The sequence below is a fragment of the Apteryx mantelli genome, chromosome Z (assembly GCF_036417845.1).
Source record: "Apteryx mantelli isolate bAptMan1 chromosome Z, bAptMan1.hap1, whole genome shotgun sequence".
In the NCBI taxonomy this organism is placed as follows: domain Eukaryota; kingdom Metazoa; phylum Chordata; class Aves; order Apterygiformes; family Apterygidae; genus Apteryx; species Apteryx mantelli.
The window spans coordinates 83,149,582-83,162,729 of record NC_090020.1 but is presented as its reverse complement, the minus strand read 5'-3'; the positions used below and the strand labels follow the sequence as shown (position 1 = coordinate 83,162,729).

General features: G+C 42.5%; 1 protein-coding gene across 1 annotated transcript in view; it reads left to right on the top strand.

The window, feature by feature from the left end:
- LOXHD1 (lipoxygenase homology PLAT domains 1) overlaps positions 1 to 13,148 on the top strand; it is a 141,222-nt gene that overhangs the window by 88,334 nt on the left and 39,740 nt on the right. The window contains exons 28-32 of the mRNA XM_067316464.1: positions 75 to 237; positions 2,443 to 2,597; positions 3,470 to 3,679; positions 5,069 to 5,192; positions 9,798 to 10,006. Of these exons, the coding sequence (XP_067172565.1) occupies positions 75 to 237; positions 2,443 to 2,597; positions 3,470 to 3,679; positions 5,069 to 5,192; positions 9,798 to 10,006 (861 nt within the window). The remainder of the gene's footprint in view (positions 1 to 74; positions 238 to 2,442; positions 2,598 to 3,469; positions 3,680 to 5,068; positions 5,193 to 9,797; positions 10,007 to 13,148) is intronic.

The window sequence follows — 13,148 nt, the reverse complement described above, 5'->3', positions numbered from 1 at the left end:
GGGTGCTCAAAGTAGAAATTCTGAGGTGCGATCAGCTTGCTTTGAAGAGTTTCTCTCTGTTGTGTTTACTTCAGGGTTCGGAAACTGTCACATTTCCATGTGAAAGATGGCTTGCAAAGTCTGAAGATGATGGCGAGATCATCAGAGAGCTGGTACCGTCTGATATTTTTACTGAAAAACTCATGAAGGATGGAACTCTAAAGCAGATAGAAGAAGAAGTTGAAGACCCATTAGAAGGTAATATAATCCTAGGAGTATGTAGAGACCTATTTACCCAATCTTTTAGAGCAAAGCACGGTTCAAGCAGATGCAAAGTTAGTACCACCTGTTCACATTTATTTCACTTTCCATTTTCTGACCTCTCTGATACCTGAAGCACTTCCATGAAGCTTCATCCTAAGATCCTTGTTTCCCTATAAGCCTGGCTGTTTCTAACTTTTTCCTCCAGGACCTCCTTTCTCCACCCTGAGCTCCTTCTGCCCTTGCAAGAAATTGTGAAACTTCTTACATCCTGGGTAGAGCAAATTGAATTCAGCTGCCATCTTCATTCATGGTCCTTGCATCTGGTAACAAGATGATTCAACAGAGAAAATCATTCATTTCTATGTTTCTTTTCTCTCAGAATCTGATTTGCATTTACAGTACACCATTGTCAGGGTGGAATTTATATGAATTTTAAGTGCTTTTCATTGCCAGGGAAGTGAAAAGGGGCTTTGCTGTAAAGGAGAACTGAGCCTTTATGCTGTGCCTCTAGCAGAGGAAGGTATGCTCTTTCCTCTATTAGGAACCACGTAGTAGCTCATGTGAGACCTTTTCCCAGGGAGAGAGAAGCAGTTTTAATAACAGTAAGTGGCAAAACTGCTAGATGCCTATGTAATATTTTCTTTGATCTCCTAACTCATGTCACTTTACCTTGCATTAGTTACTGGGCGTTAACCAGCATCCCCATCTTATTTTTTCCTTCTAAAGACAAAGCCTTAAAACAAGTTTTTCAAGTTGTGGAGTAGGATTTCTGGATAACTGAAGGCTTCTTTTGGCTAAGAGCTAGGGCTAAGTTTGGGAAGTCCTCTTTTAGATATAAATAATTTGGGACAGAAGTGTTCTATATCTCTATGAGTCCTCGTACATTTTGGGCACTAACACAGTGTAAATGACAGCAACAGAAACTCCAACTCATGTTATTATAATGATAATCTTTTACACAGTAGACTTTATTTCAGTCCTGAAGGTCTCCAGAACTGGCAAGCAAAGACGAAAGAGGAATGAACTGATTAACCGGAATATACACATTGATTCCTTCATTACTAATGTAGCAGTTGTCTCTCAAGTGCAAAGCCATAACTCTGTACAGCAGTTAACGACATAATGAGAAGAGGCAAAGTAGAAAACCCAGAATTGCACCTAACTTGATGAATAGCGTCAAATGACGATCCTGATCCATTTCTCAGAGAAATCAGTGAAAGTCCTTCATGGATTACCAAGCAGATTAGGCCCCATTTTATTGAGAGCGCTAGGTATGGAAGGGACAATACAAACATTTTCTTTGATACTATTAATGTACAGAGAATAATATTAACAACATCTGTAGTACACCTCCATAACTAAGGCTTTGTGCCTCTTCCTCATTTGTAATGCCCTGGGATTTGCAAGGAGACGTTCTCTAAGGCTCGTATGCCACCAGGGTAATCAGAGCCTTGCACGGTTCCTAATTGTTTTCCTGGGAAGGATGCTTTCAGTTACTGTTTGTTTTCCCTGTGTAATTGGGACAAGAGCAGCAATATAAAAATAGGAGTATTTAGCAGGTTTAGTAAAGCACATTACTAAAGATTTGATGGGATTTTATTGAATCATCATTGAGCAAGCTAAACAGAAAGGGTACTTAAACAGTACAGCTCCAATACTTCCTTAATTAAATACCGTCTGAGCAAAAGGATTCAGCAACCTGTTCTCGTTCTGTTTTAGGAATCTATACAGATACATGCCATTAACTCCGGTAGTAATTGCACATCTGAATCCCTGGAGTTTGTTTATGGAAGATGGAGTACTAAGAATTCACAACACTGAATCACTTGTTCCCAGATGTAGGTCCCTTGAGCCTCAGTATGAAAAGGTGCTGAGTTCCCTCACCTCTCATTGACTTCACATCTAGTAATAACTCTAATGATTCTTTGCATTTTTAATTATACGCTATGTGATCAAAGCAATACATAGGCATTGATTAGATATAGAAAAGGAAAGTCAGCAAATTTCAGTCCAGTGGTTCCCTAACCTTGGGGTTGTCATCAGAAGCCTGGAAGGATAAAGGAATCAGCATTTTAACCCCCAATAACTGACTGATGAGTAGAACAGTTGGGGACCATTTTCTTTGGTAAATTCAGTGTCTAATATAGAACTTGATAATCCACCTGTCCAGAAATTGCATGTCTTTATTTCTTTCTGCAGTTCACACATACAAGATAAGTGTGTTCACTGGAGATATCTATGGTGCTGGGACAGACGCTAATGTTTTCCTAAATATCTATGGAGATCTGGGGGACACAGGAGAGAGAAAACTCAGCAAATCTGAAACAAACTTCAACAAGTTTGAAAGAGGACAGGTACAAATGCAACGGGTTGATAACACTTTCCATTTTGCAGTCCTTAACCTGACAAGTGCATGACTGCCTTTACAGGCTGAGTTTTCCTGTGAGGGATGAATTGATTGATTCCATTTATGATGTTCATTACCTCTTAAAATGCTATCTATGGTTTGTCACCTGTGTATTATGACAGACAGGCACTGCAGCAAATGAGTAGATCTTTCTTTCTGTGAAGTTACTGATACAGAGGCGAATTTTGAGCATACATAGACAAATTTTTTCCATACAAACCTGCTTGAATTTGTTAGTTGCAGGTTTGAGAGCACAAAAAACATGAAGTCTTTCCTTCCCATAGACTCTGTGCAATTGATTTTCACATACATAGTATATACTATAATTCATCTCAGAGCATGATAAATGAACACGTCTTAAGCTGTGACTGTGTTTTACAAAATGACTCCAAAAGTGGCACCCTGTGGTCAATCCATGAATCATATTCATAGTCTCTTATGGTGCTCCTCAGATATAATGATGGCAAAGATTGTCTTATCCAGATTGTCTGTACAAACCTAACTGGATTAAAAAGGGAACTTTTTGACTTAAAAATCAGGAGGTAAAATGACAGGAATTCAACACTCTAATTGTTTGTAAAAGCAGCATTTTGCACAGCCCCTTTCATAGCAGAAGCACACCTCAGAGTGCTCCCCTGCAGAATGGTTTTAATGCACAGAGATGCCTGCATAGCCTGTTGTAAAGCTTTTAATCAAGCACTGTCCAGTGAGACTGGATTTAAACACATGTTGTGCTCTATAGTTATCATTTGCTTTTGTCCGGTAGATGATCTGTTGAGAGCTCATTAACTGAACCGATTGCCATTGAACACCCTGCAGGAGGATACATTTACAATGCAGGCTGTGGACCTTGGCATTATATACAAGATCAAGATTCGCCATGACAATACTATGTTCAGTCCTGACTGGTTCCTGGAAAAAGTAGAAATCCTGGACGAGGACACGGAAGAATCATTCGTGTTCCTGTGTGAACGCTGGCTCTCTAAAAAGAAGGAGGACAAAAAGATAGATCGTACGTTTTATGAACAGGTACAGTGATCCCAACTAATGACTACTAATAAAAATATAAAACAGACCTTTCATGTGATTGAAGCCCAAGACAGCTCTTTAGAGACTTAACTTGTCTGAAATCAATTTGTGACTTTCAGACAAGTACCCAAAGTATGGCCCATCTCAGCCCAGCATCACTAGGTCTGCATTTTGAAGTCTCAGTAGAAAAATCAAAGACTGCAAATGAAACTCTTCATTTGAGAGCCAAAGCAAAGCCTTGCTGATGCACAGTAGAGAATTTTGCCCTGATGCCATCCTCACTGTGCCCGCAACGTGCATTGGTAACAGGTTCCACTATGCAAAGTTCTCAAGCCAAAATATTGGTCCTTTGACCTCATCCTCACTGGACTGGGTGGGCTTCCTCTTCTCAGCTCCTTTTTCCACCCATGCCCAACATCAAAAGTCTAGTTTCTCTGTCAACACTCAAAGCGCAAAATGTTTTTTAATGAAATGCCCTTTGTACTTGCACATTCTCTATTGCTTTATCAGGCTGGTATAGCTAATTGGAATTCAAGGTACATGCAGTAATTAAAATTAGCAAACAAGATTAATAGACCTCTCCTGCTTCTATACAGTGAGGCATAATACAAAAGCTGATTATAAGTCCATTGTATTTAAGAAGTCCACTTTACAAAATACAGTGACATTTTAATTGAAAGTTACTGCTGAAATTATCATTAATGAAACTGGGCCAAACTCATCCTGGGTATAACAGAATGGTTGTAAGAAGAGTTACACCATGGAGGAGTATTGCCATATGCCCCCTCATAAAACTGCAGCAGACAATGCTATGAATTTTTGCAGTCGTGCCTACCCAGTTGCTCATATTAATTCCCTCATAATGAGGGAAAACTAATCTTTTTCTTTTAATTAAGTGACTGTGTGGTAAGAGCCTCACATTAATTGGACAATGACACCAAACGCATCTGCAGTAATTCCTCTAATGTAATAGATGTTTAGTATCATTCAACTTTGCAGCACTCTCTTTACAGTCTGACCTATACTAGGTGGATTAGTCTAACAGCACTATATATGCCCTGATAAGCAAATCTCCTGTTCCATCTGCCTGAATTTTCTGTGATTATGGCTCATACAAATAGCAGAGAAAAGTCGCAACACACCGTTAATGTCTGTTAGGTCCACTGCATTGTAACAAACATCCAAAATGGCCTGTCAAGGTTACTATGATGAGGTAAATGAATGACCTGCAATAAATTATAAGAAGTCATGTTTATTTGAGCTTCACTGAGCAAAATGCTACCTGGAAAACTGCAGGGATTTCTTGTAAAGTTGTTCTTTGAGGCACATAGGAACAGCTGACAACGTTGTGAGCACTGAACCTCATTACCCTCCTGTACATGTAATTAGAGCTATGACGGTGAACGGAACAGCCTGGACAACTCATCTGTCAGCCTGTCGAGCCAGGATAGCAACGCAAACTTGAAGGAGATGAAGAAATCCAGCTTGGTCAAGATGGCAGAAGAAGGATCATGTGAGAGAGCAGCATGTTTGGTGCATGCATGCGTGTGTTCTTGGCTTTCAGGTCTCAAAAAGATGCATTCGTCCTGGTGAAGAGCACGGAGAAGTAGAAAAGCAAATTGCTGCTTTTCACCTTGGGTTGTGACGACTTTGGGAAAGGCTGTATCAGGTGCTTGTGCATTTGTTGCTTTTCCTGTAGCTCTCAGGCCTTAACAGTGGAATAAGCCATGAAGTTAACAGCAATTTGAGCGTTTCTAAACCTCTTCTTGCTCTTCTGTGGAAATCTATAACACACTAGAGTGTCAGAGTTAACTTCCCTACTGCCAACAGATGTGAGTCCTACAAACACTGTGGTGCTTTGAACAGTATGAAAATAGGTAGATGGTTATTCAAGGATATGCTGTTTGCTGTCACAGCAATATAAATGTATAGGAGACTTCTACAGGCAACTACAACCCCAAATCTCATCCCTCAGATGTCCAAAGATAGGTGAGTGCATCCAGACCATTGAACTGGGAAAAGGAACTAGTCAACAACCTCCCTAGGGCCTCTTTGGAAAGAAATACACTGTCCTAAAGAATCATACTCGCTTTTGTTTTTCCTCCTCCACCACTGACTTCATCACATACAGCACTTAAAAGGTGAGGAGAAGTGACAGCTCTCTGAACAAGAGACTGGCAGAATTAAGGGAAGAATTTATGCAAGCTTTGTATAATTTTGTCTGAAGTATCCCTTAAAGTATGCAACACTTTTTGCAGTGAAAGGGACCGTGGGCAAGGCAGACATGTTATCACCAATACCAGCCTCCCCTGGACTGTTGGGAGCTCTTTTCCCCATGATTCCTTAATGTAGCTCTTGCTGCTGACACCAGCTGTCTTTTTCCTCCTACATGTTTTCTTTAGCCTACTCAATATGTAGCATATTAGACCTAAATTTACAAAGGAGACTTTGAATTTCTTGAGACCTTATTTGACATGCCTGAACCGCCTCCCCTTTTCGGGATCATGCTGGTAGTGCCTCATCATCAGGGATGTCTGTTTGATATGAATTTAAATGTGATTTATTTTACAGTTCTGCAGTTTTTTTCTTACAGCACATAGCTGCATCACAGCTGCTGTGAAGTTGGGAGGGGACTGGGACACTGGGAGCTGAGCAAGAACTAAGCGTAAGTCTCTTGGCTCTCAGAAAACAAGCTTTGATTTGGAGCACTCAGGAGGATTTGTTCTTTTCTAGAACGTGGATGGTCTTAGATGTGCAGAGGGAAGATGAGTCTGCAGAGGCTTTTAGACACTCAAAGCCTGGGAACCCTGGATTGAGGTTTCATCTGAAATGACTGACAGAAACAGTTGATGGCTCTAGCATGTGGAGTTTCATCACTAGGCTCTGTCTCTTGAGACAAATAAAGCAAAGCTAAAGATAAAAGTCAGTTTCTGGATTACAACTTTTAAAAATTGAAATGTTCTGGACTGTGTTTACAAAAGCCAGCATTAGTGCAGGGAAGCTAATCTTGGTAGATTGCTGCTGGTAGGAAGTGGGAAAGAAGTTGGTGTCTTCAGAGGACAATCCAGAGGAGATAGAGCTGGGGCCCTGCTGTACCACCCTCTTGTGCAGTCCGTGTTTCTGTCCTGACTGTGATGGAAGCCCAGAAGATCAGTGTCAGTCAGCTGAATTGGAAACTTTGAGGAAAACTTCTGAATTCATTGATTTATGTATTTATATAGCTTTTGATCAGCTATCTCTGATACCTTGACTTACCATTTAAATTGCAGCTATTGTTCCTTGTTATCCTTCATTGGGTCTTCTAGTTTTAGTTTAAGGGTTTAGAGGTACGGTTAAGATACTATGTTTTAACAAGTAACTCGGCATCAGCCAAGTCACAAGTACTGTCTGTGAATGCTCTCATAACCCACAGTGAGTGCAAAACAATGAATGTTATCTTAAACTTCTACAGTGGGCCAGTTGCAGAATGGTGGAATTTAGCTTAGGAGTTTAAGACAGCTTGCGCTGACATGGGCCAAGGGGACTCACATATACAATCACTGCAGCTCTGCTGATGCCCAGTAGCTTGTTGTGATGTGATGTCTGGGTCGCATGTCCCAGGCCTTTAAGTTCTGAACAACATGTAATGCTGTGCATTGTTTGACCTGCTCTGTAACTCATGTGTCTCGGGGCCATCCTTCTTTTGTAATCCCGTATTGTGCTCAAATGAAAAATAAGTGATTCCCATGTTCTTTCTGATATTACTTCTGCGGCGAGACAATGGATACCATCTGCCATGCTTGCATTCCATGTAATTTCACAAATAATGGGTAAACCATCAGCATCTCCCGCGTGAACCCGTCTCCAACAGAGCAGGGATAGTTCCCGTCATCCCCATTGTGCCAGGGTGGTCTTTCTTCTCTGAGTCCTGGAGCTTGTCATCACCTCCGTCCCTGTTGCCGTGACACGGCCTCATTAAGGAGAATTGCATCTCAAAGGAACTTCAGATAAGATGGATTGTGAGAGCCAGACAGCTGCCTCCCCAGCTAGATAAAAAGGCAGCTGTTAGCTAGTTGATTAGGGAAGGCTCCACTAGGACGTGGCATTGGGACTTTTCTGGGAAAGGGAGGGGCAGTTTGAGCATCCCCATCCTGAGTTTCCTGTGCCCAAGGCGGGTCAATACTTCTGAGGGGCAGGAGGTGATGTGAGGATGGAGCACAGAGAAAAGTCCTGTCAACTAGGAAGCTCCGTGGGGCCTGGCCTGGGGACCTTGCTCCGTACTGGAAGGTGGCGTGGGAGGCGGTGCCGTGTTCATACATCCCTTATGAAACTCAGACCTCTGCGACGGGCACGTGTGCCTTTTAACAGCCTGAGCTCTGCCACAGGTATTCAAGGAACCAGGGAGAAGGGCTGGGGGATCTGCAATATGCCCTGGGCAGAAGGGTCATTTTTCTACTTTTTATAGGAAAGAACAGCAAACTGTTTCTCCCTACCCAACAGCAAGTCACTCCATGTGTCTGCATCCATTATTTAGAGTGGAAAATGCTAACAATTTCACATAGTTCTCTCATATTTAATATAGGTGCTTCAAGCACTTTCGCTCAGGGATGCAACATGAGCTGGAAATGCTGGTAGACCTGTGAACTTAGTCTGTGCCAGCAGAACAGGATAAGAAGTGTGTAAAAGAAACACCATTTTCTCCTAATTTCAAATATGCTTTATTTAAAGGAGGAATGTGGAGTTGTTTTGAATGTGACCCCCCCTTGACATATTCTTATAAAATGTGTCCTTCCTACAAACCTTTACTTGGGCTCTTTATTTGCTGCTAGTGGCAGCAGCTCCAGTGGTTACTTCATGAAGAATGCATTGCATAGTATTTTGTTGATGTGCACAGTTAAATGCGAATGCTGCCCTATAGGGGAGAATAATTCTTGCCTAATCTTTAGTTCACTTCTGTGCTGGTACACAGATGCTGAAAGTTTGGGTTGAATGAAACTCTTTGGGTTCTGGTCAGTCCAGAGGTAAGAACAGATTTGGTCTCCATGAATTTATGCCTTCCCTGACGTGTATACATATTCTGATCTTGCTGCAAGTTTCTAGTGCAGCTCCCCGCTCCTCAAAATCGTCTCCGTCTCCATGAATGAAAATTAGATATCAGTCCCAAATGATCTGAAACTTAACCAAGTTTTAGTCAAGGTTTGTGAACCTTTTTGAAAGTGAAAAGGCGATAATGAAATCTCAGGCTGAGTCTGGAGCTTGTGACGTGGCAAGTTTCAGAGCTTTGAGTTTTGTCAGAACGTTTTGAACAGCCCTGCACAAATGTTCTGAGAAATCAGACGAGTATTCATCATCTAATTCTGCACCATCCGCTCGGCCTACCCAAATGAGCTTTTGGAAAGCACTTGAAAAGCAGTCTGGCACTTCCTCCTTTTTAACAGCTGAACTGAGATTTCTGAAAACCACATAAAACCCAGTTAGCTAATTCCCAAACCTTGGCCTGAAGGTTTTTCCCCAATAAATATCATCATGTGATGTATAAAATTGCTGAGTGTCCTCCCTTTAATACAGAGGGGCTTCACGGTTGGCCTGCATCCTACAAAGGGATGCTGAAACCCTGAGCTACCCCACAGATCAGTGCGAGCCTTGAATAAAGCGCGAGAGAGAACATTTGTAGCTGTACGGGGACGCTCAGGTGCTGACGGTTTACCTTGAAGTCAGCATAGATTTATTTGCCTTCACTGAACTGTGAGTGTAAGATCATTTTGGTCCAATCGCCTATTTAAGATTAGGACACTCCGTCTCATCATCAGGAAGGTCTCTTAGTGTAAATAAAGATTCAAGCCCTTTGTTGTTCTGTTATCTAGTGGGGGAAATCAGGCCTGTGTTGTACCCCCATAGCCTCATTGCAGCCAGGAAGGTTGTCTGGGGAAATTAACCCTTGCAGACTTCCAGAAGTAATTTCCCATACACCTTTATAGCCCAATCCAGCACGGTGTTATCCCTTCTCCGACTGAATTCGACGGGATGTGAAACTGTTTAGCATGCAATAGTGCTTCCTCTCTCGGGACGAGACTTTCATCTTCTGAAGGCTGGTGAACGCAGGCAGGTTTGCTGATGACTAAACCTCTGTCTCTTGCAGTGATCCCGTATCACATCACTGTCACGACGGGCACGGAGTTCGACTCCAGCACTGACAGCCGGGTGTACATCATCATCATGGGTCCTCAGAATGTGCAGACGGAGAGGCTGTGGCTGGATCTCCCAGAAGGAAAAGACGAATTTGCGGATGGTTCCGTGGAGAAATTCTCCGTTTGGGGCCTAGATGTTGGGGAGATCAAAAAAGTGGAGGTACTTTACGAATGCAGCGTGATCACTGGAGACATGGATGAAGCACGTGGCCAAGGAGGGCACATGTTTCTGTTATACTTAGCAGTGAATAAAAGGCACTTGGGTTTAAAATGAATGTAAACAGGGATGTGTTAATGAGATTTCACATGCATCCAAACCTGAAAATAAGTACCCCTAATGGCCGGCAAAACCAACAACCTTGGGAGGCAGAAGATAATTCTGAAATACCAGAAAGTTGTAACATGTCTCACTTTTGTCCCATCTCTTAACATTGTTTTTTCTTAGCCCAGCCTTGTTACTGACAGACACCATGAACATTCCCAGGATGCAGTCTTCCATCAGTCTTTTTCCTAGTTGATTTTTACAGTACTTCCAGTTGGGTTTCATAAATTGCCTGCAGTGAGAAACACATCTTGTATAATTTTCTAGCTAAACATGAAAATTGTTTTCACAGCTTGGAGGACCCAGGCTTAGAGAACAAAATTAATCATCGTTCATAAGTAACGTGCACAAACAGATTTCAGTATAGGAACCATTTTTTCCACTGTGGCTCAGGGAGACAGAATTTGCATAGACTTTCTATCACTGAGCTTAAACTTAGCATGAATCTTCCAGACCTTCTGTGAACATCATTCTTGTTTCACATGGCAGTTCTCTCTCCTGAAAGCCTGTTCCAGCCCCCAAGTGCTGAAACCCCCAGGGCCTGATGACTTGGAGAGCCAATTTTATTTTATTTTCACGCCATGCCCTTTGTTGCAGTAAACCTAACTATTTGTGCGTGCGCTTGTGTATTCAGTGGGAGAGAACTGGAAGAAATATAAAGAGAGAAATATTAACTAATTAAAAAAATCTTTGCAGTTGTACATCCTGTTGCAGCAGGTGATGGTTAAGCTGAAATGCTCCCATTAGCTTTCATTCAAGTGACAGATTCTGACACCTTGAGAAGTCTCCAGAACAGATTTGAGTTTATTACCAAGCCATTTTCTTAATGCACTCCAAGTGCCTAGTTATTATGAGTGTTAGTAGCGCTTTCTGTCTAGCCATCTCAGAGTCAAATTTTGAAAGTGAAGCAAGGACATAAATCCTTCCCTTCCATCCTGTGTACACGTGGAAACAGCCTGGTCATGCCAGGACAGAGAGGGTGGAAAAAGCCAGCATAACCCCTCAGTGTCGGAGAGGGAGGGAGAGCTGGCTGGAGAAGAAAATGGGCCGGGATGCTGGAAAGGAGAGAGTGAGCAAGGGGAGGAAAGGACAGAGAATAGGGGAAAATAGGGGCAGACACTTGGAAATGGAGGTGGCCAGGGAAAAGATATAATAGAGAGAAAAACAGTATGAATGGGAGACAAGAAAAAGGTTGCAAATGAAATTGGGAGAGTTAGGGAAAAAAGATAACAGAGATTTCAAGCTGAATAATGTTCTTCGGCACTCTTTCACCCCTAGCCTCAGTGATCCTGCCACTGGGCTGCTCACCTCTCGTTCGTTTTTCCCTTTTAGTTTGCAGTCCCACGGCTCGTGGCTGGAGGAGCCATCTGCTCCTGGCTTTCTGCCTTCTTTCACGCAGCGCCCCGTGCTTGGAAGGTCTCTTCTTGTTAATCCACGTCCCAGCGATGATATCTATGTGCCAGTCTGCCTTGGTTGCCATGGAAGCAGTCCATATTTTCCTTGCAGAAAATTGCAGTGTTCAGGGACATCGCAGTAAATTGCTAGTTATGTGCTTGGGAAAAATGAGGAACAGTTCGTTCTCGGATTTGGCATTTGGCTGCTTCTAGAAGAAGGAGAGAGGTTCTGAATGTGAGCTCCTATGTGGAAATAGCATACATGGGGATTAAGTTTCCAGAAGCCCTCCGTATTTTAGAGCAACTCAGGCAGTGGGTTGCAGGATTTAGTAGGATCGTAAGATTTGCAGCATGATGCCACTTTTAGTTTGGTATTATTCTCCTGTTGCAAATATGCTATAGTGAAAGCAGAAACAGTGGAACATGAAGTAATTTAAAAGGGGCCCATTTATACTTGTCTTGTAAGCTTACAGCTATAAAATTTACTATTTGTGTACTTTAAGAGACACGCTGGCATGAAAATAAATAACCCAAGTTATCAGGCATAGGCACTTTATAGTGTGGTCTTAACATCAGTTTAATATTTCTTCTCCTAATGAACAAAAATATCTCTATTCTTAGACTGCTGCTGCTGCAGAGAGATGCATTCAAAAGAGTCCTGCATCCATCTGTGTATCTTTAAACCACTTCAGGTCCAGAGTCTTTCTTGTTCACCAGCACAGAGTAGAGCCAAGGACATGCAACTACTGCAGGTCCTGTCCCTCACTGAGTAGGGCCCTGATCCTGGAAAACCCTCTGGTCTGTTAATATTCTCAGCACCTTCCAGAATATGCAGGAAGTCCCATGTTTTTGCATCTTTTTCTACTTTTCTAACTCTATTCCATTTTTTCTGCTACTGTGTTCAGTTTAAATGTGATTGTGAGCTGTTCAGTGCAAACTGTGTCTTATTCCTTGTGATGTGCAGCACCCAATGGTCCCCCAAGGACAGTGGGAATGAGCTAGAAAGATTTGCAGAATCTTTCAGAATAGCCCGAGGATCTGTCTGCCTTTGAAATTCCACCATTTTAACTGGGTTCAAACACCTCAACCCAAAAAACTCATCTTGATATTGGTATGCATGGCCAAGTCTACACTGCTGGCGTGACCATAGCTTCAGATTATTCACTGTATTGGCATGGCCTAACGCTTTGCTTTGCATTGAAAGACAGTCGTCTCAGCCGTTTGCTCTTATTGGGCTTAAAAATAAACTCAGAAACGAGCTCACTAATTAAATGAATCCTGGCGCTCTGCTCTAAAAGTCCAGCCGTAAGGATGATTCAACACCGAACAAAATTCTACTGAATGAAATTTCTACGGCTTTATAACGTTGTCCTGGGGGCCCTTGGGAGTCTGCTCGAATGCAGGTTCTCAAGGGCAGCCTGCGGTGCAGGATGCTTTCTCCTGGCACGTCGCCGATACCGAAGGAGGTGACGGTTGCTGTGACAAATCTGGTGTCTGGCGATGTCTTGGAATGATGCTTTAGGAGGTGGCGGTAATGAACCCAGAGGAGCAGCGGGCTTTGATGGGCCCCAACAGGATTCTCCCTC